Below are 27,511 nucleotides of genomic sequence, written 5' to 3' on the forward strand. Positions count from 1 at the left end.
GGGTGGGGGGGGGGGGGGGTGGGGGGGGGGGGGGGTGGGGGGGGGGGGGGGTGGGGGGGGGGGGGGGTGGGGGGGGGGGGGGGTGGGGGGGGGGGGGGGTGGGGGGGGGGGGGGGTGGGGGGGGGGGGGGGTGGGGGGGGGGGGGGGTGGGGGGGGGGGGGGGTGGGGGGGGGGGGGGGTGGGGGGGGGGGGGGGTGGGGGGGGGGGGGGGTGGGGGGGGGGGGGGGTGGGGGGGGGGGGGGGTGGGGGGGGGGGGGGGTGGGGGGGGGGGGGGGTGGGGGGGGGGGGGGGTGGGGGGGGGGGGGGGTGGGGGGGGGGGGGGGTGGGGGGGGGGGGGGGTGGGGGGGGGGGGGGGTGGGGGGGGGGGGGGGTGGGGGGGGGGGGGGGTGGGGGGGGGGGGGGGTGGGGGGGGGGGGGGGTGGGGGGGGGGGGGGGTGGGGGGGGGGGGGGGTGGGGGGGGGGGGGGGTGGGGGGGGGGGGGGGGGGGGGGGGGGGGGGGTGGGGGGGGGGGGGGGCGGGGGGGGGGGGGGGTGGGAGGGGGGGAGTTGGGATGGAGGGGCGGTGGGGGGGGGGGGGGGGGGGGGGGGGGGGGGGGGGGGGGGGGGGGGGGGGGGGTGGGGGGGGGGGTAGGGGGGGGGGGGGGGGTGGGGGGGGGGGGGGGAGTGGAGTATGCTGAGACCAAAGCAGGGCTTTCCAAACTTCCTGCCCAGCCCCCACCCCTCTAAGGTCTTCTCCAGAGACGTGGCTCTCACCCCCACTGCCAGTAGCCTGCAGGTGCCCAGGAAACACAGCCAGTCCGTTGTCCTGGGGGGAGGCCGGGCTTCACATCTCACCTTCTTGCAGCCCTGGTTGGGGCAGGACGGCCCCCCTTCACCTCTTTTTCATACACTTTTTTGTGGAGGTGTTGGGATTCATGCGCCTCCTGCCTGCCCCCAGGGCCCCATCCCGAATCTGCAGATTGGCTGCCCGACTGTAGATGTCGTTCTCTGCAAACGGAGACATGCCGGCCAGGTAATCCGGGTCAAAGACGTTTGTCTTCTGCTTGGCCTTGCGGGAGAGCCGCTGCTGGGGGAAGCGCTGGTCATCCACCAGGTGGGGGTTGTGGGCGTGTTTGCCCCCTTGGGGAGCAGGCAGCGAGTGCTGGGGAAGGGAGGAAACACACGCTTTACAAGTGACCCTATTGAACAAATATCTACGCAAAAACTCCCTTGCCAACACACACCAGGAAGTTGTACCCCACAGGTTCCCCCCATGTGCAGGGGCTGGAGCGGTTGATTCATCTGCCGTGATTGGCAGGTCTTACGTTCCAACATCTGGCATGTGCCCCCGTGGGGGGGGGGATTTGCTGGTGCTCCTGCCCTGGCTGTGATCAGGTAGAGAATCCCCCACCCCACCCCCACAAGAACAGATTAGGTTGCACACTTAAGTGAGGAAAAATGGCTTTTGCCTCAGTGCTCTGGTTGTGCCTCCCGACTCACCCGGAGTCCGCGAGGGTTCAGCACCTTTGGGTTGCGAGAGAAGTGCATGTGGAGGTTCCCCCCGCTGTCTGTGGTCACCGCCACCTTCTTCAGGGTCTTGTTCCCGCAGTGGGGACAGAAAAGGCGAGTCATGTCCGATGTCGTCCTGGAAGAGAGCGGTGGTGAGAGCCCAAGCAGTGGACAGCAGCCGGCAGCTCCTGGAAGCTGCCAAGATCCAGGCGTTGGTCCCGAGCTTAGCCGACCCCGTACCTGAAGCAGCCGTGGCAGCGCAGGATGTGGCTCCGGGCATGCTGGATCAGCAGGCCGTTCACGGCCAGGACCTGTAAGCCCATCTGCAGCAGGACGTTCTGCCAGAGAGAAGCGGGACCCGGTCAGAGGGGGGCCAGACAAGACCTCTTGTCAGTGAGGGCTGGAGCGAAGGGGCCGGGTCTCCAAGCCACGAGGCCTCCTCGTCCTTCAAGCAAGGCTCCAATCAAAGGCGGCTCCTTCTCCACAGGGGGCCAATCTTTGTCTGTCGTGTACCCAGAATGCCCCCCGGCCCACCCTTCAATCTTTCCAGATTTTGCACAAAACCTCCTCCTCGCCCTTCCACACCCCAAAGGGTTCTCCCGTCCTTCTCTCCAGTCAGCCATGCATTTTGCCCACTTGAAAGCCTCAGCCCAGTGGTGGCGAACCTATGGCACGGGTGGCAGAGGTGGCACTCAGAGCCCACTCTGTGGGCACTCACAAACAGTGCCCCCCCCCCACACACACATCTAGGTTGGCCTGGGCCGCTGGGCTCGATTATTAGCATTAAACCTAAGACCTAGTTTTGGGAAAGAAGTGTAGGTAACCCTGTTAAGCGCTGTTAAACCCCACTGATTTTCATGTGAAGAACAAAAGTGTGATCTTTACCTGGGAGTAAGCTCAGTTGCTGGCAATGGGGCTTGCTTCTGAGTAAACCCTCCTAGGGTCGTGTCTCACCCCTTGGAAGAGTTGAACGGTTGTTTCAGAGCAAAGCCACCAACTACCACCAAGCTTACTCCTGAGTAACACACACCTTGGAGCCAACCGTTTTTTCTAAACTAAAACCTCAGTATTCCGGTTAAATTGCCGGGTTGGCACTTTGCGATAAATAAGTGGGTTTGGGGTTGCGGTTTGGGCACTCGGTCTCGAAAAGGTTCGCCATCACAGCCTTAGCCCCAAAGGCCACGCGCACCCTGGCTCTCCAGCCCCTCACGGCCCCTTCCCCTCGCCTTCTTTTCTTCTGCAGGCTAAATTGTGAAAAGCCTCCCAGGGGACCTCCAGCAATTGCTTGCTGCTACTTCAGGTTCCAGCCAGCATGGATGGGAACAGGGCAAACAGGCCAGCCCAACGGCCCCTCCTCCGCCCTGGTTCCTCCTCCACTTGCCTGCATGGCAAAGTCTGTGGTCAGGCAGGCAACCTGCACATCTGGAAGCTCAGCCCCTTGCCCTGCGTCCGCCCTGATGTTGCTGGGTGTGATCCAGCCCTCCTCGTCCTCTTCAGCGCTCTCCTGCTCTTGGGGCTCCCCTGGCTCCACGGAGCTGCCAGCTGCTTTCTGTGCAAGGCAGACAAGAGACAGGTCCGAGGGGTCAGAGTTTCTGGCCAGCCGGTGCCCCCCACGGCAGCCCATCGGGGCGGGGGAGTCCCTGGGACCACTCACCAGCAGTTCCTGCAGGTCTTCCTCAATGTTGGGCAAGGGAGGCCTCCAGAACATGAAAGAGCCAAATGCAGCCGCCTCTTCGTCAGCCCCAGCTGGGGAGAGATGTCCTTGACTTGCTCCCAGCGACGGGCTCTCTTCCCTCTTTGGAGGCTTGGTCTAGGTTCCAAGGGAACAGGGGCCGAATGCCATTCATCAGGGGCGAAGCCAGGCACTACCTGCTCGGGATGTGGGAGGCCCCGGGTTCAAGCCTAGCTGACTGCAGTTAGAAAGCCGATGCCAAGGACTCCGCTCAGGATCCAAACTGGCCCTTCCTCAAGGAAGATACGACGGGGCCCGCGCAGAGCAGCTGTGTCTGTCCCGCCACTTCCTGCTCCTGCTGCATGCGCATCCTAAGAGAAGCCTCCCCCTCCCCACCCCCCGGCCACAGATGGCGGCTGCCCCGATCAGCCCCTTCCAGAAGGCTGACCAAGCTCAGTCTGGCATGCAGCTACCTTGGAAGGGAGATAGAAGCCGGCCAGGTGAACAGGTGCTTCAGGGTGCTGGTTGGTTGTGCTGAGCGTGACCTGCGTGAAAAACGGGAGAAAAACAGAGCACTGTATCAGGAGCGGCAAAAATGCCCTCCCTGCGAATCTTCCAGTCTCCCACCGGCCTCACTCAACTTCTGAATGGCTACAAGAACGACAAAAAGAGGCGACATCCCCAAAAGCAAAGAATGAGTAAGAAGTGCAGCCTGCCTTCGATTGGCTCCGTTTAGAAAAGCGCAGGAAAGGTTTTCTTTTCACCTCTGCTATTTGCAGCAGGCCTTCTGGGCTGAGAGTCACCCCCGCCCCACCCACGGGACCAGATAGCCAGCAAACAGGGCCCAAACCTGGCCCCAGAGAGCACAAGTCTGGGGGTGGTGAGCTTGCGGCAAAAGGTCCCGCTCTGGGCAGGGTCTGGGAAGCCTCCCCTGGCTGGCTCTGGACGACAGGCGCCACGTCGGCGCCCCTCGGGGCTGCCCCCTCCCCCGCAGACCTCAGGCCGGCGGCAGCCCCCGCAGGTGAGCGCCCTGCCCTGCCCGTCCGCGGCCCTGTCAAGCCAGGCACCTGCCGCAGTGGCTCCGTCCTCAGGTGAGCCGCCCCGACGTGCTCGACGTGCAGCTGGTAGGTGAGGGCCAGCACCTGGAGGTCGGCAGCCGACAGGCTCGGGTAGTCGCCGGTCTGCTTGGAGAACTCGGTCACTGCAGGAGAGGAGAGAGAGCTGGTTGGTGGGGGAGGGGGTGCGCGGCTCCGGCCCCGGGGGGCTACGGGGGGGGGGGGCGGCCGGGGCCCAGGCGGCGCTCACCGAGCCGAACGTACTCCGTGCCGGGCTGCTTGAAGCGGAGCCGGTAGGGCAGCACGGCCAGGCGCCGCCGCGTCTCCTTGTCGCGGATCTCGGCCACCACCTCGCGGGTCGTGTAGATCTGCCTGCCGATCTCCTGCGCGGCGAGAAGGAAGGGACGGGTCAGGGCCGGAGGAGGGGCCTCGGCGAGCCTCCCCCCGCGGGCGCAGCCTACCTGCGCCGGCCTCCTACCTGCAGCGGGGCTCCGCGCAGGAACGCGCCAGCGTCGGCCACCACGTGCTCCACGGGCGCCATCTCGCCTGGCGTCTCGGTCTCGTCGCGGAAGGCGCGCAAGGCATGCCGGGAGGGGTCCGCAGAGGACCGCGTCGTCCCGGCGACCGAGGAGCTTCGCGAGGCACGCCGGGAGTTGTAGTTCCTCCGCGCCTGGAGGCCCTGCCGAAGCCACGTGACTCGTCGGGGCCACATGACCGGTGACTCCAGGAGGCGGAAGTGGCCGGAACGGGACCGGCGCCGGTGAGTCGCCCGCAGGGGAGGGTGCGGCTCCAGGGACCCCCTTCTCTGCCGGGGAGCTCCGCCGCAGCCCCCCGCCGCAGGCGCCGCGGAGAGTCTGCCTGCCTGGCCGGGGCTGTGCGGCGGGGGCGCGGCCGGGGCTGCCTCCTGCGCCCGCGGTACCGGGAGGAGGAGGCCCCGGGGCTGGAGGCTGCCGAGGAGCGGGGGCCGGTCGTGCCCGTGGGGGGCTCCCAGCGGGCGGGGGGCTGTGGGGCTTGCCGAGGGGGGGGGTCGACCGTGCTGTGGCTCCATCTCCTTTCCCTGGCGCCGAGTGACGGGAGGGTCCGCTGGCCTTGGTCCCCCCGCCCCCCTCGGTCTCCTCCCCCCCCCCCCCGGTCTCCTGCGGCGCCTCCTCCTGCTGCTGCTGCTGGGGTCAATGAGGCGCGCCTGCCGGGCCAGCGGCTCCCGGGGCACCTCCTGGCCGGGCACCTGCTGCTGCTGCCTTCCTCCCTTGCAGCGCGGGGGTCCTGCGGTTCTCTGCCCGCTGCCTTTCCCGGTGGCCCCGCCTGGGTCGTGCCTCCTTCAGCCTCTGGCCCGAGGAGCCTTCACGCAGGATGGGGGGCGGGGGTCCTTCGGGGGTGGCGCTCGGAGAGGGGCCGTGGAAGCGTCTGCTGGATATGCGGGGAGGCTCAGGTGCACCTCCAGGAAAACGCTCCGCGGGTGGGTGGGTGGGTGGGTGGGTGAGGTGCAAGACCCTTTTCTGCTGGAGGCCCTGCTTGGACCGCCGCTGCAGTCTGAGTAGGCACCGCTACCCCTGATGGCCCGGCCCAGTGGAAGGCGGCTTCAGGCAACCTCCCCGGCACCTGAAAGCTGTGAAGAACGGCAGGGGGCGGGAGGGGACTGGGGGGTCCGGCACAAAATGCCGCCAGCTGCCCTGCAGGGCCCCCTTCTCACGTCTTTGCTGGTGCTGAAGGCTCCTCCGGGCAGGTGGGACCCTCTCTGTCCTTCGCTCCCATTAAGGTGGCAGGGGGGTGTCTTTTAGGGTTCCCAGGATGAAATGGCCTCTGCAGGTGCAGCTGAAGAGAAGTCTCCGCTTACTGTGAAGGGTGAGCTCTCTGCTCCGTGGGCACCTCTCTGCTGTTGGGGGTGGCCTCTGGATTGCCTCTGGATTGTTCCCCCCACCCCCTGCATTGCAGGGGAGTGTTAGTTTAGCCTTCTGGATGGCTGTGGGCAGTCAAGAGACACTTGAGGTGCTTGCAAAGATCGGTCCCAACCAGCCTGTTCTCCCCCCACCTCCTCCTCCTCCCAAGAGCAGGCTTGGTTTCCTGCTCCTAGGGCGTCCCTGTAGGGGGCGATCCCAATCTGCTTGCATTTCAAGCACTGGGGGGTGGGGTGGGGGTTGGTTGCCTGGCTGGAGTGGCCGCTGTTGCCGCTGGCCAGTTGTGCAGATAACAAGGCACGCTGTCCACCACCAGAGGGCTCCAAGCTCTTGGGCTTGTGGGGGGCCCCTCTTCTTGCTGACCAAAACATCAGCTCGGCCTCTAGCCGTGTCCAGCTGGGGTGGGCCCCACATAGGAGACTCTGTTGGGGTGCAGTTCCGGAGCTTCCTTGGAGGGGAGAAGGATTCCTTGGCATGGGAATCGCATCGTTCCTGGCTTGTGGGGAGACCTGGCTGCCTCCCCCGCTCGGCGAGTGCTGGAGGGGCAGGCCCGGCCGCTGAACTCTGCGCTTCCTTCCGCTAGTGGTGTCAGCCAAGCCCCCGGCGCATGGCCGCCAGCCTCGGATCAGCTCCTTTGTGGAGGTGGCAGCAGACGGCCTGAGCAGCGAGACCAAGAAAACAGGGAGGCGGATTGGGAGCTCGGAGGTCCTCTGGAACGAAAGCCTCACCCTGTAAGAGCGCCTGTTTGGGACAGAGAGCCTGGGGTGGAGTGCTGGCGCCTGCTTAGCTTGGCCAGGGTGGGCGTAGCGGTGGAGAAAGGCCTGCTGGGAGGGAGGGGGGCGGGCTGCCTTCCTGGGGACATCTGCTCCGGTCCTGGGAAGGGCGCAGCGAGTGTCACGGCTCTCAAAACTTCCCTGCAGGAGAGGCGGGGGGTGGGGGGGTGGGCACCACGGGCCACAGAGTGGCAAGCACTTCCTTGTCACGGAGGAGGCCCTAGGGTTCCAGGAGGCCATCCCAGCCACAAGGACCTATGGGGGAACAGGATGCTGTGGGTGGCAGTGGAACTCGAGGGGCAAAGGTCACAGGCAGGGAGGGTTGAGAATGGAGAGGGTGCACTCCGCAGCGGCTTGCCAGGTGTAGCAAAGGTGTCTGTGGCAGTCAGGTGGAGGGGCAGTCAGGTGGAGCTTTGAGAAACTTGGCTGGTTATAGCTGCCTGAAAGGCCAGGCCGGTGGTGTCTGTCTGGGGACGTTGGTGCAGGTGGGAATTCCTGAGCCAGGAAGGGGCTTCGGGCGCTGCCTCCACATTCGAAACAGGCAGCGGCTCCCCTCTTTGCTTGGTGATGGCGTCACCCGCCGGCCCTCCTCTGTGCCATCTCTGTCCCCAGGAACGTCACCGCCCAGAGCCACCTCGAGGTGAAGCTGTGGAGCTGCCACACCCTCCGGAATGAGCTGCTGGGCTCCGCCTCCGTCAGCCTGTCCAGCCTCCAGCAGAGCAGGGGGAAAGGTACGCCCTGGCCCGGGCTCCCTCCGGTCCCTGCTCCGCCTGGGGGCTCTCCGCTCTCTGTGCCTTGGCCTTGCAGGCCGCTTGCCTGGTGAGAGCCGTCCTGATCTCTGGAAGGAACAAGGCCTCATTGTCCGGGGCTGGGCGGCCTGTCAGGCGCTCAGGGCTGCCGGTGTGCGCTGGAGGGAGAGCGGCCTGCCTGGCCCAGCCGAGCCCTGGGTTGGTCGTCGCAGCTCCTGGCCCTGGAAGCTGCTGCGAAGGGTCTCTATTTAGGGGGCTGGCGGGGGAGGGGGGTCTCGCAGCAGACTCCTTTCCTTTTTCAGGGTTTGGTCCCTTCTTGCTGGGGCTGGGGGTGGGCAGGGAGGTACGCTGGCATCGAGCTGTCTGCCTGCCGGAACTTGTAATCCTGGGCCCCTGGGCTACCAACTAAGGGGAGAGAGCACGCAGCCCCAAAGGGCAGGGAGGAGACGTGCAGTCTCAGGAGCAGGAAGCTCCGTGTGTGTGTGTGGGGGGGTGCATTTGTGTGTGCCTTTCCTTGGAGGCCAAGGGCCACCCACGCCCTCTTGTTTCCCCACCTGAGCTCTGTTCCTTGTGTGGACACAAGGAGCCTTTTATGAGGCAGGGAGGGGCCGAGGGAGCCAGTGGAAACAGCCTTGCCGGGTTCCCTGAAGGGTGGAATTTTCCCTCCTCGCTCTGGCTGCCAGGGCAGGCGTCTGAGGAGCGGCGCGCTCCTGCTCTGGGCCCTGCGATCCCTTCGGGGCTCTCTAGCAGGAGATGCGGCTGAAGGAGCCGGTTCCAGGCCGCGGCTGGCCAAGGTGCGACTGCGGTGGCCAGCTCCCCTTCTCAGCATTGGTCACTTGTGGCAAAGAGCCCCCAGTTCTGTCTACACAGAAACTGTGCAAAGGGGGGCCAGGGTTCCCAGCTCACCTCCTGCCTCAGGCCCCGGAGTATGGACCAGTCATGATGCCCAGGCTGATGATGGATCCTTCATGCAAATGGGTCTGGGAACCCACCTGGCCTGGAGCCAGCGCTGCACAAGTTCTTGGCTTCAGGGCGGGGGGAGAGACGTGACTGAGGCTTTCCAGCCAGTCTCTTGAGGGGCACCTTTTAGCCTTGTAGTGTCCTGAGAGGTAACAAGACTCGCTCTTCGGGGTGTTGTGGGGTTCCCAGTTCCAGTAGCATTTTCTCCTAACGTTTTGTCTCCATCTGTGGCTGGCATCTGAAGATGCAGGCAAAACGTCAGGAGAAAATGCTACTGGAACTGGGAACCCCACAACACCCCAGCGATGCCGGCCGTGAAAGCCCTTGACAAGATTTGCTCTTTCTCCCAGCAGCCTTCATGGCTGAGTAGGGGGTGGAACTTGCGCCCCCTCCTCTCCTCTCCGAGTCTAGTCCGCTGCCCTGTCTGGCTTCATCCTGGCTCTCTGCCAGCTGAGCCCGAACTCCAGGAGGAGCCTGTGGATCTCCTCAGGGGCTTCTCGGCTCCTTCGGTGCCATGGTGCCCTTCCCGGCAGATCTCTGTGTGCCCTTGGAGTGGCTCCTGCCTTTGGCTCTGCTCTGCCCTCCCCCCCAGCCCAGGACTCCTATCTCCCCCCCCCTCCAGTACTGCCCCGCACAGCTCCTGGGCAGGGGACTTTGGGGGCGGGAGAGCAAAACGAACTGAGTGGCAGGCAGCGAGTTAACGCCTTACCCATGAACAGGCAACCCTGTCAAACACCTCATTTGCAGCTCCAGCCCCCCCGCCACCCGAGAAAGGACTCCTTTGTTCCTGGGGCTGCCTGGAATAGTGTGGAGTGCTGGTCTTGGGGGGGGGGGCCTCTCAGCCCCACCAGAGGAACGTGGCCTCTTCCTGTCCCTGCTGGCGGGAAAAAGGCACAGGAGACTGGGGGGGCGGGGGGGGGTGTCGTGCCCTGGGCAGGGTGTGTGTGTGTGAGATAGAGAGTGAGTGGAAGGCACCTTGGCTGCTCTGTTTGCTGGCTGAGGTGAGGGGGCTGCCGGTAGCTGCAACCCAGCCCCCGCTTCTCAGGTTGCAAGGGGCTCTTGTTTAGGCAGCGCCCCCTCCCTTCCCCAGCCTCCTGTTCTGCTGTGCCCCGGCAGCTGCAACGCCTTCTCCTAAGAAACAGCCCCCCCATCCCTCCTCCTGTCTGGGCAGATGGGTGGACTTGCGCCCCAGAGCCAGCTGCTCGGCCCACTGTGGCCAGGTGTTCCTTGGGAGGAGCCGGTGGTGCCCTAGTCCCATTTGGGCCACTGGCTTGGGAAGTCTGACTAGCCCAGCAGTTTCTCTGGGGGCCTGAGGATTCAGCCCGGGGGAGGGGGGGTGCAGGAAAGAGGCACCACCCGCCTCTCCTTTGCTTTTTAAAGCCCGGCCTGGTTCTTCCAGAGCGCCGGTGCCTTTTGCCCTCCTGGGCTGCGCTGCCCCGGTGAGCCGAGTCCTGCGGCTGGCCCCACCTCTTGGAGTTGGCTGGGAATGGCCCAGGAGGCGCAGCACTGAGGACTCATTCAGGGCGGAGGCTGCCCCTTCCCCAAAGCATAACAACCCGCCTGCAGGCGGACACACAGGCCTGCTTTGTGTGCCACGGAGAGGGACCCTCCGCTTGCAGGGCTGTGGGCAGGGGGGCTCCCGAGTGCTTGTTTTCTTAAAGGCAGCCGCTTGCCTGCTTGCCTCGCCTGGAAACACACAAGACACCTTTTTCTTGGCTGGGGACAAAGGGGGCTTGTGTGGCCTGCAGCGGCAGGAATGAGCCGTGGCCGAGTTGGCAGCAGGGCAGGAAGAGAGCGGGAGGAGCGCGCCTGCTTCTGCCACGGTCCCGGGGGGGGGGGGGGGGTGGCCACCCACCTGCAGGCCTCCCCGGCTGCGCATGGCTTCCCTGCTGGCCTCCCCAGGGGTGAGCAGCAATCTGTGGCCTTTTCTCGTGGGGTGCTCTGAGGCCCTGAGTGGCAGGTGGGAGGGGAGTTCAGAAGGGGACCCCTGGGGCTCACCCTGGGGGAGACGGGGCTTTCGCAGGGAACGTGGCTTCTTGCGCAGCATTTGACACTTCTGGACATGGCGCGTTTCCCTTCAAAGAAAGGTGGGGGGAGTGACACTGGGCTTGGCAGCCACTTCAGTAGGCATCATGCTGAGAAACGGACACGTTTGAGCGGGACTCAGGCCCAGCTCTGTTGCCCTCCCGTCCGGGGCTTCTGCTCCCAGAGGGGGCCGCCAGGGCTCAGTAGGCTGAGAGTCATAGAATCACAGAGTTGGAGGAGACCCCCAAAGGCCATCAAGTCCAACCCCCTGCCTTGCAGGAACACACAATCAAAGCACTCCCGACATATGTTCATCCAGCCTCTGTTTAAACACCTCCAAAGGAGGAGACCCCACCCCTCTCCGAGGCAGTGAATTCCACTGTTGAATAGCCCTGATGGTCAGGAAGTTCTTCCTAACGTTTAGGTGGAATCTCTTTTCCTGCACCTCTTGAACCCATGACTCCGTGTCCTCGTCTCCGAGGCAGCAGAAAACAAGCTTGCTCCCTCCTCCACATGGCATCCCTTCAGATATTTAAACATGGCCGTCATGTCCCCCCTTCACCTTTGCTTCTCCAGAAGGAGCCCAGCAGCCCTGGGGGGAGCTGGCTGTGGCCGTTCAGTAGCAAGGGGGCCTCTCGGGGCCTTCTGCCCATGCCCCCCCAAGGCCCCTGCTGCTTTAGCTCATTGGCTGGGATGAGGTGGCCCAGAGGGGGCAGGGGTGTGGGGGGGGGGGTTGGGGCTGTGGCTGGAGCCTCCTGAGTTGATCAACCCATGGCCCAGCTTCTGCGTCCAGAGGCACTTGGCCTTGGGGTCCCGGCACCAGGAGAGGGCCGAGGGTTGCCCGGTCCCCCCCAGCAGGGGATGGGGAGGTTAAGGGGAGATTTGGGGATTTGGGGTGGGGGGGGGAAACCTGGAGATTTGGGGGGGATTTTGGGGGGGGAAACCTGGAGAAGACAAATCAAGTCGCCCCCCACCCCATCCCTTCTCTGCAGGGGAGCTGATCTCTCTGGGCTGGGACTGAGCTGTGATTGCAGTGGAATTCTCCTGTCCCACCTGGCGGCTGGCGGCCCTGACCCCGGTAGCATCAGGGGGAAGCCTTTGGCCCCTCTGCCCGGTGGTTGGGCTTCCAGGGTAACTTGCCGACTGCTGCGTGAGGCAGGAGTCTGGTCTGACCCAGCAGCCGGGCGGCTCTTACGCCCCTCTTGCGCTGTGCTCCTTTCAGGGAAGAACCAGCCGCTGACCCTGAGCCTGCAGATGGAGCACAGAGGCGCCCTTGTCTCCGGAGGGGAGGTGACTGTCTTCCTGGAGGGGCCTGCTGTCGACCCGGGCAGCGTGCCCAACGGCAGCCTCGTGGCCGAAGGTGAGTGCCGCAGGCCAGCTTCTCTGCTTGGGCCGGAGCAGTCTGGGAAGTTGGTGGGGCCTCCAGTGGAGTTTGGGTCCCGTGGCCTCGGTACTGGTGAGGGCTGGACGCAGGGAGGGAGGGAGGGAGGGAAGGTATCCTCGCAGCTGGTTCTGGGTTTGGATTGAGGCCCAGAGCAGTGACCCCTGTCTCTGCACCTGGACAGCCATCCTTGTGACAGCAGACTTTCGCTCTCCTGGCCTAGCCCCATTCTCCCCAGCTGGCAGGCAGGCAGGCTGCCCCTTCTTCCGGGGTGCTTCAGTGGCCTTCTGACCAGGCCCGTGCCTCTTTGCTCCCCCAGGGTGCCAGCTGAGCGACAAGGAGAGCGGAGGCCTGGCTTCCTTGCCAGAGGGCAAGCATCAGACCTCTGGTGCCAACTGCACTGGGAGCAGGTCCAGGTAAGGCTTGCTCATGGGGTGTGGCCGTGGCAGGAGCGAGGGCAAGGGATCCAGGCGGCCCCTCTGCTGTATGGGGAGAGCAAGCGGGGCTGCCCCTTCCCATCTCTTCTTGCCTGGCCTTTCCCAGCTGAGCAGTGGGCCAAAGCGAGAGGGGACGCATGGGCCCGGCCGGAGGAGGATCTGTGAGCCCCCAGACGAGGTCTCCATGGCCACCTTTGCAGACAGGCCAGCCTGATGCTGGAGGAGACGGCCTCGTTCTCAAGCACCTGCTTGCTGGGGGGCTCTTGGCTTCGCCTGCGTGAGCCCCAAAGGACATTGTGCAAGTGGAGCCCGGGGGTGTCAGTGGCTCAGTGGCAGTGCAGCTGCGCAGCGTGCCCGAAGCCCTGATATCTCCAGGTGGAAAAGCGTTAGGCGGTGGTTGTTGTGAAAGACCCCCCCCCCTTCTCTCTCTGAGACCCTGGAGATCTGCTACCAATCTGAGTAGACCAGACTGACCTTGGTGGACCAAGGGTCTGATTGGCGATTGGGCAGTCTATAAATTTAAATGAATGAATGAATGAATGAATGAATGAATGAATGAATGAATGAATGAATGAATGAATGAATGAATGAATGAATGCGTGCTTTGCACCTTTTGATTCTGTAGACCCAGAGAATCTGCCGAGGGAAACTCTGCTCACTCCCCTCCCTTCCCTATGCCCCCCCCCCGCCCCGCCAAAATGTGGCTCCCATAATTTCACTCAGTTTATTGAGCTGTGGCGTAGTGGCTAAGAGCAGGAGCAACTGTGGCGTAGTGGCTAAGAGCAGGTGCACTCTGATCTGGAGGAACCGGGTTTGATTCCCAGCTCTGCCGCTTGAGTTGTGGAGGCTTATCTGGGGAATTCAGATTGGCCTGTGCACTCCCTGCATCAACTGGGTGACCTTGGGATAGTCACAGCTTTTCGGAGCTCTCTCAGCCCCACCCACCTCACAGGGTGTTTGTTGTGAGGGGGGAAGGGCAAGGAGATTGTAAGCCCCTGAGTCTCCTGCAGGAGAGAAAGGGGGGATATAAATCCAAACTCCTCCTCCTCCTCCTCCTCCTCCTCCTCCTCCTCTTCTTCTTCTTCTTCTTCTTCTTCTTCTTCTTCTTCTTCTTCTTCTTTTTCTTCTTCTTCTTCTTCTTCTTCCCTTCGCACTCCCAAGGACTAGATTTGCTTTTTAAAAATAAAGATTCTTAATCGTGCACTTTGAAGACACAAAATTCATGCAGCGCTTGGTGGCTGCAGGATCTGGACCCGTTCAGCTGCTCATGGCAAAAGCCCTGGGGGTGGAGGGCGGGGCGGGGGGGAACTCTCACTTCCCTGTGATGCCGCAGGGTCATGGGTGCCCTGGAAGGACACTGGGCTGGTCAGCTGGCCCCCACAGACTGCCTTCAGGCTTTGGCATCAGTCCAGCCGTCTGCTTTGGGGCATTCTTCACTGGTGGGGAGAAATTGAGCTCTGCCTCCGCGTGTTGGCACCGAGGTGCAAAATTCCCCAGAAAGGAGTGCTAAGAAAACATGCACTCTTTGGGAAGCACTGAACTGCAAGGGTCAGACCCCCACCTGTCCAGGGTGGGGTCGTGTCCCTGAGTAGTGAGGCAGCGCGGGATGCCTCCAGGAGAGTCAAGAAAAGGATAGAACAAAGATATCCTCCTCCTGTGGTTTTTTTTAATGTTTCCATCTCGTGATTGGAGATAGACTGTCTCAGTTCTGGGTAGTTCCATTTCTGGCAGCCGTGGCTTAATTGGCACGGGGAAGGGGGGGTCTTCTGTTGACTCTGGAAGACCCTTTTTTCACGGGAGAGGAAGAGTCCTGAGTGGGGGGGATGGGGGGGGGGCTCCTTGGCCACTGGGCTCCTGAAGGCAAAAGCGTCCACAGCTTGCCTCCCCTCCCCCGTCTTCTTGCAGAGGGGAGGAATTTCTCAGCTCTGTGGCAAGAGGGGCGGCTGCCGCCTCCTCCTTCCCTCTATGAGGGCCATTCCCGTTAGCTGTGGCTGTCCCACAGTCTGCAGACTGCTGCCAAGTCTCGATTGCACACGGGTGGGGGGGTGTGTGTGGAGTTGTTGGGCTCTCTTAGGGAAATCAAGGCAGAGGCGTGCACTGGGGGCTGTGGGCCTCTCCCAGCCTCGCTGGACCCTCTGCCTCTCCTTGGCAGGGGCCTCTGCTTTCATGCCAGCCCTGGCAGGGCACTAGTGGCCACTCTCTGCACGCTCCCTTGCCTGGGGGGCAGCCTGGAATGCCTGGCTTTCCCCACAGGGTCTTGGTGTCCCTGAGTCCCCGGGTGCCCCAGCTTTGGCCATGCCTGACTTTCAGGCCCTCAAAGTATGGATCACTGCGAGGAGGGGGCGGGGGGGGGCTCCATTTCTCTGCCAAGCCTGTACTGGGCGGACCTCCCCTATCTCCCCCCCCAAGAGCTGTTCTCTGTTGCCCCCCCCAAAACCTATTTTAAGCTGCTCTTCTGCACAGGCTGTGCCACGTGACCATGTTTGGTTTATTTCCACACAGCTATTAAAAGAGGGTGCCAAGCTTGGAGCCCTGTAGGAAGGCAGGCAGGCTAATTTCAGGCTGCTGGGTTGGAGCGGTGCTTCGGAAACAGCTCATTTGGCTTTCTAAAAAAACACACACGCACACACACACACACAACCCTGGAGGCTTGGGACTTGTTTGTCTCCCCAAGAAGGGATGTGCCGCTTGTGGCTTCCTCTTGCCCATTCCCAGATACATCTTCGTGGGGGCTGAGCCAAGAAGGCCGCTGGCTTGTGCCACAGGTTCACGCAGAATTTGGTATGGTTATTTTCCTACGTTTTGAGTGTTGTCTAGCTGTGTGAAAACAAACTTATAGGCAGTTCCCCCTTCTGTCTCCAAGCCTGCGGGTGTGACTCTCTCTGCTCTCCGCCCCCCCCTCCCCCCCGCCGCCTTGCCCTGCTGCCAGGGCTGTGTGAATTCTACACAGTGTGCAAATGCAGAATTTGGCACCTGGTGCAGAGCTCAGTGTCTGACTGTTCTTCCTGGCAATTTTCTAGCCCTGGTGGACGTGGACAAATATTTAAAGAAACCTCAGAAGGGAGGGAGCCGTGCAGGAGTGCCGGGGGGTGGAGCTCATGATCGGAAACGCCCGCACACCTCACAGCAAACGAGCAGCATCTTATTTTATTTCGTCTTCTTAAAAAAAAGTTCACCTTTTTCCTAACGGGGAACCAAAGTTACTTGCATCATTTTGTGGACCTCTGGTTAATCCTCACAACAGCCCTGTGGGGTAGGTCAGACTGAGAGTGTGACCAAGCAAGCCTCCATGGCCAAGTGGGGATTGGAACTTGGGTCTCCCAGATCAGAGTCTGACACTAACCACGCTGCGCCACGTTTCTTCAGGCTGCAGAATCCATGTAAGGATAGGGTGAGTTTGATGTAGCACATCTTGGCCAGAACAGCATCCCCAAGGTTTCCACTGACCTCCTTAGCTAGCTTTGGTAGGAGTGGAGATTGTTAGGAGCCACCACACCCCTCCAGTGCTTCAGAAACAATCCCCATTGCCTGTCTCCTCTCCTCCAAGTTCTTACATGCAGGGGAGCAGAGAGGCATGCAGCTGGAGAGAAGCTGGACAAGGAAACTTGAGGTCCAATGGAAGCAGAGAACCCCACAGCTGAGACTGATTACGCCACTGGGCAAGAGCCAGGCTGGCATGGTGAATGGCACAGGTGGGCCTGCTGCTGCTCCGCCTAAGGGGCCCCCTCCTCACCCCTCCTGCCCTCTGCCTGGGCCTCTCTGGTTCTGAGGCCTGCTTTGAGGCGGGAAGCAGCCCCTGCCCCTGGGCCTGTGGTGCACGGGAAGCCCGAAATAGTGCCAGTCTTGGGTGCTGGGGCTGCAGCGGGGGGCTCCTCCGCACCCTAACACCCCCACTTTGTGTTGTAGTGAGCGGCGAGTCTGCGGGTCCCGTCCCCAGTGCTGAAGAGGAGGAGACCAGGAGCCCCGATCCCCCCACTGCCTGTGACCCCGCAGGGGGGGCGGAGGAGCCGGCCTCTTGCTCGGAAGCACAGACTTCCCAGCCGGCAGCGCAGGCCCTGGAGATGCTGCCCCCGGGGTAAGTGGTGCCCTGCGAGGCGGGCAGTCCTGAGGAGGGCAACCAGCGTTCCTCCAGCTCATGGTGACCTTCTGAGAGGCTCTCTCATTGTCAGCCTCACTCAGGTCTGGGCCCCTGAGGGCCGAGGCTTTCTTCTCCTGCTGTTTGCCACTTTTCTTCACGTTCTTGCCTCTTCCCGCGAGCCACGTCTTCTCTTGCTGTGGCTACAGTGTGGCCATTTTGGCTGCTAGGGAGTGTTCACCCTTGGTGAGATCCAGACCCAGCTTGGTGAAGGTTCCAGAAGGGGGACCCCAGGGCTTCATTGGGAGCAGAGGTGGCCAGTGGAGTCGCCTGACTTGAGGGTCTGGGGATGCACTCTGGGGGCTCTGAGACAAGCCTCCCTTTCTCATCCCTCCCCCCACTGCAGGAAGGCAGGCCCCCTTTGCAGGGCTGGCGTTAGGTCTGTGGATCCTTGGAAGCACAGTCAAATTGCAAAGTTGTCCACAATTGCAAAGGGTCCAACCTGCCCTCTGGTTGGAGTGGTTCAAAGGCACGGCTGTTTCCTCTGCGCAACTCTGATGGGGGTGGGGTGGGGTGCCGGGTGGCGGAAGAATGTCTGAAACAAGGGGCAGCACACTGAACATGGATTTCTTCCCAATGGGAGCCCGCAGCGTTCTTCTCCCCTTCATCTTTTTTTTACGACAACAGTCCTGAGCATCCTTGGCAAAGAGGGCATTCGATCGGGGTCTCCTAGATCTGTGGTGGCGAACCTTTGGCACTCCAGATGTTATGGACTACAATTCTCATCTTAGCCCACCACCAGCGCCTTCAGCCAGTTGGCAGGGCGCTGATGGGAAGCCAGTCCCTCGATCTGGGGTGCCAAAGGTTCTCCTGCTAACTCTAACTGCTGTCTTGTGCTGTCTTTTATTACTGCAGCAATTCTTTGGATGCAGGAGGGGGGAGGGTTTTAGGAGCTGAGGAGGCCTTGTGAAGGGGGGGGCCATCCAGCAGCAACCCAACTGGCAAGCTGGGGGGGGGGGGTGGCTGGGCCCCTGCACTGCTTCCTGATGAGGGGCAGCCTGACCCTCGACTGGCCCAGCTGCCTCCTGCTCTTTGCCGGCACTGCTGGGGCTTTCCTTTCCACTCAGGCAGCCCCCCTCCTTTCCCTTGGGCTGCCGGATCAGGGCCTCCTGAGCCACCCTGTGAGGTGTGGCAGCAGCACTGCCGGCAGGCGTCAAAGTCCATCCCCCCCCCCACCGCTGCTTCAGTGTGTGTGTGGAGATGCCCCAGGCCCCCTCCCACCACACAGACCCAGCAGGGGAAAATCCCAGCCACTTTCTCCATGCCCCAGACGCCCCCTGATTTTACCTGCCGCCCTCTTGCATGGGAACAGGAGTGTCGCACGCTTAGAGGCAACACCTCTTGTGGACGGGGCCTGGGGCCGCTCTCCTGCACCCACGGACATCTGCCGTTTGCCACCCCCGGAGCAGGAGTGTCCAGGTGGGACCGAATCATGGCAGAGGGGAGTTGGTGCTCCTGGGAGAGGCAGCCGTCGGCGAGGAGGGGGGCAGGAGCCTCCCCTAACACCCTCGGCCGTGGGGGGGGGTGCGGGGGGCTGGCTCCCTCTGGGCCTCCTGCATCTGGTTCCTATCAACAGGCTCTGCGCCGAGGACAGCAGCCCTCATTAACACGGCAGCCAGCGTGCACACCAGTTTGCGCCTCGTCTCGCACACACAAAGCCGTGCATTATGCTCGCTGGCAGCAGGCACGGGCTGCGGTTCCTTACGTAAAGGCAGGCGTCTCGCTTGGCCGGCAAGTTTCCCTCCCTCGGTGCTGCTGTTTTGCTTCCAGCCACCCTTTCTCCCGTGGCAGGAGGCGGCACCTGGCGTGGCAGGACGTTGCTTTCTGACTTGGGGGGGGGGGGCGTGTTGCTTGTGGGCAGACGTGGAGCTTGAGGAGCGCTTAGAGGGCTGCGCGTGGAGCCTGGCACCCCGACACTCTGCTTGTCATGTGTTCAGAAAATAGAGGGAGCTTCTGGCCTCACGAGCTTGAAAACCTTGTGAAGGTTTGGAGGCCAAAGATGCCCGATCCAGACAGCACCACCCCGCCCTTGTCCGTCCCCTCCCCTCCCCAAGCCCAGCCAAAGCAAAATAAGGATGGGCACCCACACACTCTGCTGCGGAGGAGGAGGGGCTGCGTCTCCCAATCCCCCCCTCTGCACATGTGCAGATTGCCTGGGTGAGGGGGGGGGTGTTTGCCAGCTGCCGCCAATGAGCTTGCTTGGATCTGGGTGGAGGCAGCTCAGTAAGACAGGAGGAGTTCTGGGTTTGAACCTTGGTGCCCCCCCGCAGACTCCCTTGGTGCCTGGAGCGAGGAGGTGTGCCTACCTCGCAGGGCTCTTGGGGTAATCAATAAGAACTGGAAAGCACTTCTGTGGGGGTGGGGTGGGTGGGGAGGGATTAAATGGCTGGACTCTGCACCAGCCCACTCACGGCCCCCTTTTCTCCTTCAGGTGGGAGCAGCGGGAGCTGCCCAATGGGAGGGTGTACTATGTGGACCACAACACCAAGACCACAACTTGGGAGCGGCCCCTTCCCCCAGGGTAGGTGGCTCAGTCGTGCATTTTGCTGCAGAAAGGAGGAGGAGGAGGAGTTGGGTCAGGCGAAGCCGGGGGGCCAGGAGTCAGTGGGGCTGAGGGCACCCTAAGCGGCTGAGGCCCAACGTGGGGTGTGCAGATTCCAGCGGCTGCTGGCTGGAGTCCAGCATGATCCTCCCTGCAGTGCTCAGGTGGGAAGAAGCGATCTGGGTGGATCCTGTAAGGGCCACCTGGGGAGGCCCCCGCCCACGTGTGGCAGTGCTGGAGCCGGTTGGGGGGTGGGGAGAAGGGGAACTTACCAATCACAAAGTGTGTGTGTGTGTGTGTGATTTCAGTTCTCATGACCCCCCCCCCCCCTTGTCTGTTCAGCTGGGAGAAGCGTGTGGATCCGCGTGGCAGGAACTACTACGTGGATCACAACACTCGGACCACCACCTGGCAGCGCCCCACGGCCGAATACGTGCGCAACTACGAGCAGTGGCAGAGCCAGCGCAGCCAGCTCCAGGGGGCCATGCAGCACTTCAGCCAGAGGTTCCTCTACCAGGTGAGGGAGGGGCCCTGTTTCCCCCCCCCCCCACTAACCCACTGATGGCTTGATGATCTTGAGCAGCAGTGGCGTAGTGGTTAAGAGCAGGTTTGATTCCCCGCTCTGCCACTTGAGCTGATTAGTTTGTGCATTCCAACACACGCCAGCTGGGTGACCTTGGGCTAGTCCCAGTTCTTCGGAGCTCTCTCAGCCCCACTCACCTCACAGGATATTTGTTGGGGAAATGGGTGGGAAGGGAAAGGAAATTGTAGGCCCCTTTGGGCCTCCTTACGGGAGAGAAAGTGGGGATGTAAATCCAAACTCTTCTTCTTCTTCTTCTTGAACTGGACCGGGTGGGGGGAGTTTGTGTGGGCGGGCAGGTGGCTCGTGGGCTTCTCGTGGGTTTGGCACCCCTCTGGCCTTGTTGCCTCTTGGCAGCCTCACCCTGGGGAAAGAGAGAGATCCTCGGAGGGTCTCTTTCTTCAGCGTCTCAAGCTGGAGACCCTCTGAATGTGTGTGTGTGTGTTGTGTGTACACAGCAGAGGCAGGAGAGGAGATTCCCAAAGCCTCCCAGTGTCAAGGGAGAGGGACAGAGAGCCCGGCTGCTGCTGCTGCTCAAGTCCCCCCTCCCCCCATTTCAAAGCATCACAGTGATGGGGGGGGGGGTGCTGTGCTTGGTTGCTCCCCCATCCAAGGCTGCTGTCACAAATAACCCCCTTAAGAATATCTCTCACAATGGATGCAGGATTGTTGTTTTTTCAGATGTGTTTATTTTGTATATTTTTACCTGGCGTATCCTCAGAGCAACTGAAGGCTGCGTGCCTCTCTTTCCCTGCTTCCATATAGTCCCAACCACAACCCTGTAAGGTAGGATAGACTGAAAGAGAAAGGTTGGCCCACGTAGGCTCCTGATAATCAGATGACCGTCACTGGAAATGTCTGCTTGAAGGCAAAGGCTGGGGTGTGTCTCTTTTTCTGGTCCGGTGGTGTATTTGGTCACTGACCGCAAATAAAGACTTGACTTGACTTTGGTGGCTTCCACGGTGTCTTAGAGGTTGCGAACTACTGTGGGGTGTCCAGACTGCCCTGGGCTGGGGGGAGCACTAACGTCTTCTAACTGAGAGTCAAGGGGTGTTGTGATGGCCTTTTGGTGTGTGTGTGTGTGTGTGTTTTCTCCTGTTCTGGGGTCCGGGCTTCACACTGGGCCTGTAGCCAGCTTGCCTAGTGGTCTCTGCAATTTGTGTGCATCTGATGGGGCAATATGACTATGGGTCCCTGTTTTGGAATTCCCCCGAGCTTCACTGGCTTCAGAGGACCCCCCCTCCACCCCTGCCCCAAAGTCTCCTCGTCCTCCCAATGGTTCTCCAGGTTGGAATACTACCAATTTTTTTTGGTGGGGGGGTTAGGCAGTACAGACAGTGGACAGACCTGCCTTGTGCATAGAGAAGTGACTAGGAGAGGGGGGGCCCATTTCCCTTTGGAGTCATCTGAAAAGCTTTTGGCTTCCAAGTCCTGGGCCGCCCCCTCCGCCCCGCCTGCCTTCACCAGAGCAGCCTCCTGGCCCAGCCCAGCCCAGGCTGCCTGCCATTGGATAAAGGTGCTTTGTACAGGACCGGTGGGGGGGTGGGGTTGGGGGAAACGCCTGTCTGTGCGGGCATGAATGCGCCCTCAGTCTGCCTGAGAGCATCTTGCATCTCCCACCGGCTGCCTGCCGGGTTTCGCGGCCTGCTGCTGCCGCTGCCGCTGCTGTGAGGGGGGAGGGGGAGGCCGCCCGAGCCAGGAAGCCCTGGGCGTGGACAGGACTTGTGGGAATGATTTCATTGGAAAGGCCTGCGATATTTTCCCCCTCTTGAGTGTGGTTCTTGGAAGAGGCTGGAGGTGGGACAGCGCGTGGGGCTCTCAGTTGCCTTGGCCAGCACCGGGACAGCAGCCGCCCGGCCTCTCCCCTCCAGCTCCAGCCTCCGCTCAGCCCCTGCCCCGATCCGCACACCTTCCGCGCTGGGCTTTGTCCTCTCTGCAGCCTCCCTTTCTAGCTCACCTGGGAAGGGAAGGCTGGCAGGCTGGCCGGCCTCCGCTCCACCCACTGGCATCTTCTTCCTAACCACCATGCCGGTTGTGTTTGCCTCCTCTAGTCTTCGGGCGCCCCATCGGACAATGACCCACTTGGCCCCCTTCCTCCGGGCTGGGGTAAGTACCCCCTTCTTGCCTCCCACTGGGATTCGCCCTCCTGGGGGGCTTGTCCTTTCACTCCAGGCAGGTGCTTTTTGGGATACTTGAGTCAGCTAGACTGGCCCAAGGACCTACCTGGGCTCTGGGTTCAAAACCTGGCTTTTATTGTGGGATGTCTCCTGGCTTCCAAACCAGAAGTATGGAGTGGAGGGGGGGGGGGCTTTTGCTTCTGGCTCAGAGCTTCTGCTGCCCACATGTTGGAAAGGAGGAAGAAGGGGGTGGGCCAGGCAGGCTTCCTGCTGTCTAGAAGCCGCTCGGCCCCTGTTGTGAGCTGAGTGGGGGAGATAGGCTGGGATGGGCAGACCTCCGTGATAACATCCCGCCCCCAGCAAGAGGCTGGCCACAATGCGTGTGTCCCCACAACAATGTCCCAAGGGAATGTCAAATTGAAATAACACAGACAGTGTGTGCACGTGTGTGTGTGTGTGTGTGTGGGGTGCTACTGTTTCCCTGCCAGATGCTGGGCCAGCTGGAATGAGCCCTGGGTCCCCTCCCGCTGGACTTTGGAAGAATCCCTGAGGGGCCACGGAAGCCGGTTGGCGCTGGTGCTCTCTTGCAGTTCGCTGGTGTGAATGAAAGGGAGGGGGAGGAGGAGGGGATGCCTGGCTCTGAGGGCTGGAGATGGAGGAGAGATGTGTGGGGCAGATCCCTGCAGAGAAGCACCTGGGGGGCCAGGGGAGGGGAGCTGCCAGCAACTGCGCAGGGGAGGGAGGGCGCTCTGGGATTCTTCTCCCGGGCTCTTGACACAACGGTGAGACAAGGCGGAACTGTCCCTGGTCTGTACAGCTCTCTGCCCTTCAGTTAGTGCCCGCTTCTCGAGGGAGCTCTTTGCTTCGCGTAGTGGGCGGGGGAGAGGCGTTTGGCTGCTCCGCCACGAGCCACAGAGCAGCTTGATCCCGGCCCAGACGTGCTGCCCCCCTCAGCTTCTGACAAGGTGGTCTGCGGTTTCAGCATTTGGCTCCCAGCAGTCGGGGAGACTCACTGCCCTCTTCCTCTCGCTCTCCTTCCAGAAAAGAGGCAGGACAACGGACGAGTTTACTATGTGAACCACAACACTCGCACCACACAATGGGAGGACCCCCGCACTCAGGGGTAGGAGGACTGACTGGCAGCTTGGTGCCACCCAGCTCGCCCTCTAGGGCTCTTGGCTAGCAGTGTCTGGGCCCTTTGGGGGCAGGAGCCGCCCGGAGCTCTTCAGCCCCCGCGTGCCTTGGACAGGGGCAGAGTTTTGCTCAGACTGGCCTCTGCCTTCACGGTCTTTGGAAGGGCATGCAACAGGATGCGGGGGGGGGGGGGGCTGGACCTAGATGGGGGGAGTAGCCAGCTAGCCAGGGAGACATGCTGGGTGGGGGCCCCCAGGTGAGGCGTCTGGATCAGCCCCCGGTCTCTTTGTGGCAGGATGATCCAGGAACCGGCCCTGCCACCCGGCTGGGAGATGAAATATACGAGCGAAGGAGTGTGTTACTTTGTGGACCACAACACCCGCACCACCACTTTCAAAGACCCCCGTCCTGGATTTGAGTCTGGGTAAGTCCCTCCCCATTGCCTGCCCTGTCGGCAATTCCAGTGTGATGCCTCTGCCAGCCCTGCAGTGCAGGCATCTTGTGCTGCTCTTGTCATGCCCCTGGAAAGAATCCCTGCGGAGGAAGCTCCCGGGGGGTAGTCTCCATGCGCACCTCAGCATCCTGGGGAGGGGTCTAGCTGTTCCCCAGAGGACTGGCCTGACTTTGGGGTGGGGGGCGGGGGGGCTTTCGCTGCATAGCTGCCATCTGGCTGATGACCGGCATTTGCTGTGGCAGGAGCAAACCAGGGGGCTCTCCTGGCGCCTACGACCGGAGCTTTCGTTGGAAATACCACCAGTTCCGCTTCCTGTGTCATGTAAGTGATTGTGGGGGGTCGGGGGTCGGTGGCATGAGCCCACCTTTAAAAAACAATATTGCAGAGCCAAGAAGAATGCAGGCGGGGGCCCCACCAAAATGATTGGGGGAGGGGGAACACAGTTGCAGCACTTTTCCTCTCTCGAGAGGCAGGAAGCATTGAAGTTTAGACAGGAGGCAACTAACACGGAGGGGGTGATAGAGGTTTATAGAACGATGCCCAGGACAGAGAGTCTGCACAGGGGGAGCGCCCCCGTCTCCCACCGTGCTGCCACTCAGGGGCACTTGGTGAAGCTGAATGGGCGGAAGGGATGACTTATTTTCTTAGTCAGTCATCGAATTCTGGGATTCATTCTCAGTTCACAGGGGTGGCCTTGAGTTTTAAGGGTTTTGGACAGGTCTAGCAGGAAGAACCTCCACTTCTAGAGGCAGTCAACCTCTGAATAGCCCATGCCATGAGACCTTGTCTTCTATGCTCTTTGTTGGGCCACCGTGTCAGGCAGGGTGCTGAGGTCAAGGGGCAACTGGGCGGATCCACGGGACTCTTCCAGGACCTGTGAAAGGAGTGTGTGTGGGGGCGGGGGGGGGGGAGGTGCGCATTCAGGCCTGTCATCCCCTGTGTCTCCTCTGCAGTCGAATGCTCTGCCCAGCCATGTCAAGATCAGTGTCTCACGGCAGACTCTCTTTGAAGATTCCTTCCAGCAGGTGAGGTCTCAGTCTGGGAGGTGGGGTGGGGGCAGGGCTGAGGGGTCCCTGGGCTGGTTGGCGGCCATTTTTCTCCTCTCCTGTCATCCCCCCAGATCATGAACATGAAGCCGTACGATCTTCGTCGCCGGCTGTACATCATCATGCGTGGGGAAGAGGGCCTGGATTACGGCGGCATTGCCAGGTGCGTGGGGCTCGTGGGGGGGCCGGGGCTGAGTGTCGCAGCAAGTTCTGGCCCTCTGCGTGTGGCTTCTTCCACTTCCGGTGGTGGCTGCCGTGGGGCCCGAGCCCCGAGTGCGTCTCTCTGTGTCCCGCCAGTGGTTTTACCCTATGGTAGGTGACGTCAGGCTGTTCTACCACAGGGTAGAACCACGGACAGGATGCCGGGCCTTCCTGCGAGGACGACAGGACGAGTCAAGAGAAGGGAACTCCTCCATGTGCAGTGCAGGGGCCCTGGGGTGGGGGGTGGGGCTAGGCTGGGGCTTGAGGGCTGTGTGGTGGGGGGCAGCCAGGGGTGGGGAGGTTGGGCTCAGCAGATCCTGTGGGCGCCGTCCCTTGCTCTCCGCTGCGAGGAAGAGGTAAGCGCTCCCATGATGCTCGGAGCCCACGCGTGGCCTCCCGTGATGTCTGCCCTCCTGCCCCCTGCCAGGGAGTGGTTCTTCCTCCTGTCCCACGAGGTGCTCAACCCCATGTACTGCCTCTTTGAATACGCCGGCAAGAACAACTACTGCCTTCAGATCAACCCGGCCTCCTCCATCAACCCCGACCACCTCACCTACTTCCGCTTCATTGGCAGGTTCATCGCCATGGTGAGGTTCCGGATGGGGGGGAGACGTTTGCCCGGGGGGGGGGGCGGGGGGGCTGCTTGCCTGCCCTGTAAAAATGCTCCAGCATCTGGAGGTGGCAGCTTCTTGCGCTGCTCGTGGCATTGAGTTGGCTGCTGCTGGTTCGGTGCCTTCCCAGCCCTGACCTCTCCCAGCACTGTGGGGCCAGCGGAAGGGCTGAGCGGCCGTGTTGTGCTCAGTTCCACTTCCTGTGAACAAATCCGCTGTGCTTTGGAGGGGCTGAAAAAGAGACACCCCCCCCTCCTGCCGCTCAAGCCCAGTTTGCCGAATGAGGTGTGAGGGCGCTGCAGTCAGGAGGCCCGGCTGTTTCCAAGAAAGGGCTGGCAGCCTCTGGGTACAGAGAGTGCGGAGGAGGATTTGGGGGCCCGAGGGGTGACCTCCCATGGGAGTGGGTCAGAGAGCTGGAGCTGCAGGCATGTTCAGGGCCTTTAAAGACCCAAGAGGAGTGAGTGGGCCGCCCTTTTTCTCCCTGGAAGACCACCCTGAGGCTTGGGGGAGCTTGATTTCCCCCTCCTGCTCTGGGGGGGACGAGGTCCCTAACTGAGAACCAGGCTGTCGGGGGGGGGGCCCCCCCCCCCCCCCCCCCCCCGTGACCCCTCTGTGCCAGGAGAGCTGCCTTTTCCCCAAGGCTCCTGAAGGCCTCGTTTCTCCCCTCTGAGCCCTTTTCTCCAGCAAGAGGCCTGATGGGACCACAGTCCGAAGCCCCCCCCCCCCGCCTCCCTACCCCACCCAGTGGTGCTGTGGCTTTGGGAACGGAAGTGCTCAGCAGACCCGGCAGCGCCCCGCTTGGTGCCTCCGGTTTCTCTGGGCCTGCGCCCTGGATGGCTCTGGCTGGGGAGGGGCAGTGCCAGGAAACCTCCCTGCACAGAAGATCTTGCCAGCCAACATCTCCCCCCCAAAGCATCCTCTGCCCCCACCCAAACCCAGACACTATTACTCACGGCCCGCCTGGGCTTCTCCAGACGCGCGCAGCCGTCTCCGTTTTTCTTGGCTCGGGCCGGCCGGCCTGTGGCCGCAGAGGGCTGCTTGAAACAAATGCTGCTCTGAGGCTGTGTGGAGAGCTGGCTCCCCAGAGGGGGACGGCATATTTGGCCGCCCCCAGCCAAGGAGGAAGCGGGGGGCGGGGGCTGCTTCTTCCTGGGGGTCTTCAGCCCATCCTTGGCACTCACCGGACCCAGCGGGTTTTGTGTGGTTTCTCGGCAAGCTTTTCCTACCAGGGCAGAGAGGGGAAGCTGCTGCGGGGGCGGATCCCTGGCTCTGCTCACGGGGGGGGCCTCTCTTTCCCCGACAGGCCTTGTACCACGGCAAGTTCATCGACACGGGCTTCACGCTTCCCTTCTACAAGCGGATGCTGAACAAGCGCCCCACCCTGAAGGATCTGGAGTCCATTGACCCCGAGTTCTACAACTCCATCATGTGGATCAAGTGAGTAGGCCGGGGGTTGGCTGCCTCCCACCCACCCACCCACCCACTGTCCCCCGGAGCCCCACCCAGAGGCCGGAGGGCCCCTACAGCCTTGCCTGGATATCGGCCCGGCCTACTGGCAGCGAGGGTAACAACCTCGCAGCGCCCAACGCATTGGCTGCCGCTCCCCAATCCCGTGCCGCTGCAGCTGCTAGTCAGCTGTCCCCAGAGTGTGGCAGGGCCTCCTCGGCTGCTTCTTGCCTCCGGGGTGGCGCCAGAGGGCCCCGGATCTGGCGGTGAAGGAAGAGGAACAACCAGCCCTTTGATGACCCCATCTTGAAAGTGTGAATAGCAGCGTGAGGGACGGAGGACTGAAGAGGGGAGCCCAGAGCCCATTGTGCTTCTGGTGGGGACGGCAAAGAGATCTGTGCCGCTGGCCAGCCTCCGTTGTGTCTGACGGGGCGAGTGGGTGGCGGTCAGGGCAGGTACCAGGTGGGAAAGGTGGGCTCCTGGTTCCGGAGGGCAGGGCAGCCTCCTGTGGCTTCAGGCGTCCCGGCCTCTATGTGCACCTGGGGCACGGCTGGGCTGCCACGGAAGGGATGGCAGGAGTCACGGCCACGGTTCCCTCTGCTGACGAGCCGCGTGGCTCCCTGGCCCCTCCCCCTGCAGAGAGAACAACCTGGAGGAGTGCGGCTTGGAGCTCTACTTCATCCAGGACATGGAGATCTTGGGCAAGGTGACCACCCACGAGCTGAAGGAGGGCGGGGAGAACATCCGGGTCACCGAGGAGAACAAAGAGGAGTACATCATGTGAGTGTGTCTGGGGGGCTGCTGAGCGCAC

General features: G+C 62.3%; 2 protein-coding genes across 3 annotated transcripts; one reads left to right on the forward strand and one right to left on the reverse strand.

The window, feature by feature from the left end:
- Nucleotides 1–667: 667 nt before the first annotated feature.
- On the reverse strand, nucleotides 668–4,807 carry NOB1 (NIN1 (RPN12) binding protein 1 homolog). Of its 2 annotated transcripts, none has more exons than XM_048515793.1 (9): nucleotides 4,693–4,807; nucleotides 4,479–4,597; nucleotides 4,227–4,360; nucleotides 3,633–3,704; nucleotides 3,142–3,297; nucleotides 2,869–3,036; nucleotides 1,728–1,825; nucleotides 1,479–1,623; nucleotides 668–1,140 (listed from the first exon to the last, which is right to left on the reverse strand). In XM_048515793.1, the coding sequence occupies exons 1-9, from the start codon at nucleotides 4,797–4,799 to the stop codon at nucleotides 871–873; spliced, it is 1,269 nt and encodes a 422-aa protein (XP_048371750.1). In that variant the 5' UTR covers nucleotides 4,800–4,807; the 3' UTR covers nucleotides 668–870. The 2 variants fall into 2 exon arrangements, with proteins under 2 accessions (XP_048371750.1, XP_048371751.1); XM_048515794.1 differs by having other exon boundaries at nucleotides 4,465–4,597.
- Nucleotides 4,808–4,884: 77 nt separating this feature from the next.
- WWP2 (WW domain containing E3 ubiquitin protein ligase 2) lies at nucleotides 4,885–27,511 on the forward strand. Its single transcript, XM_048515328.1, has 21 exons — nucleotides 4,885–4,974; nucleotides 5,993–6,056; nucleotides 6,693–6,840; nucleotides 7,495–7,613; nucleotides 11,839–11,976; nucleotides 12,317–12,413; nucleotides 12,635–12,711; nucleotides 15,150–15,215; nucleotides 15,995–16,126; nucleotides 16,341–16,509; nucleotides 19,001–19,090; nucleotides 19,454–19,628; nucleotides 21,743–21,797; nucleotides 22,850–22,931; nucleotides 23,238–23,366; nucleotides 23,639–23,717; nucleotides 24,350–24,421; nucleotides 24,517–24,605; nucleotides 25,071–25,230; nucleotides 26,558–26,691; nucleotides 27,340–27,511. The coding sequence occupies exons 2-21, from the start codon at nucleotides 6,008–6,010 to the stop codon at nucleotides 27,482–27,484; spliced, it is 2,205 nt and encodes a 734-aa protein (XP_048371285.1). The 5' UTR covers nucleotides 4,885–4,974; nucleotides 5,993–6,007; the 3' UTR covers nucleotides 27,485–27,511.

This window comes from Sphaerodactylus townsendi, linkage group LG14 (genome assembly GCF_021028975.2).
Source record: "Sphaerodactylus townsendi isolate TG3544 linkage group LG14, MPM_Stown_v2.3, whole genome shotgun sequence".
Lineage (NCBI taxonomy): Eukaryota > Metazoa > Chordata > Lepidosauria > Squamata > Sphaerodactylidae > Sphaerodactylus > Sphaerodactylus townsendi.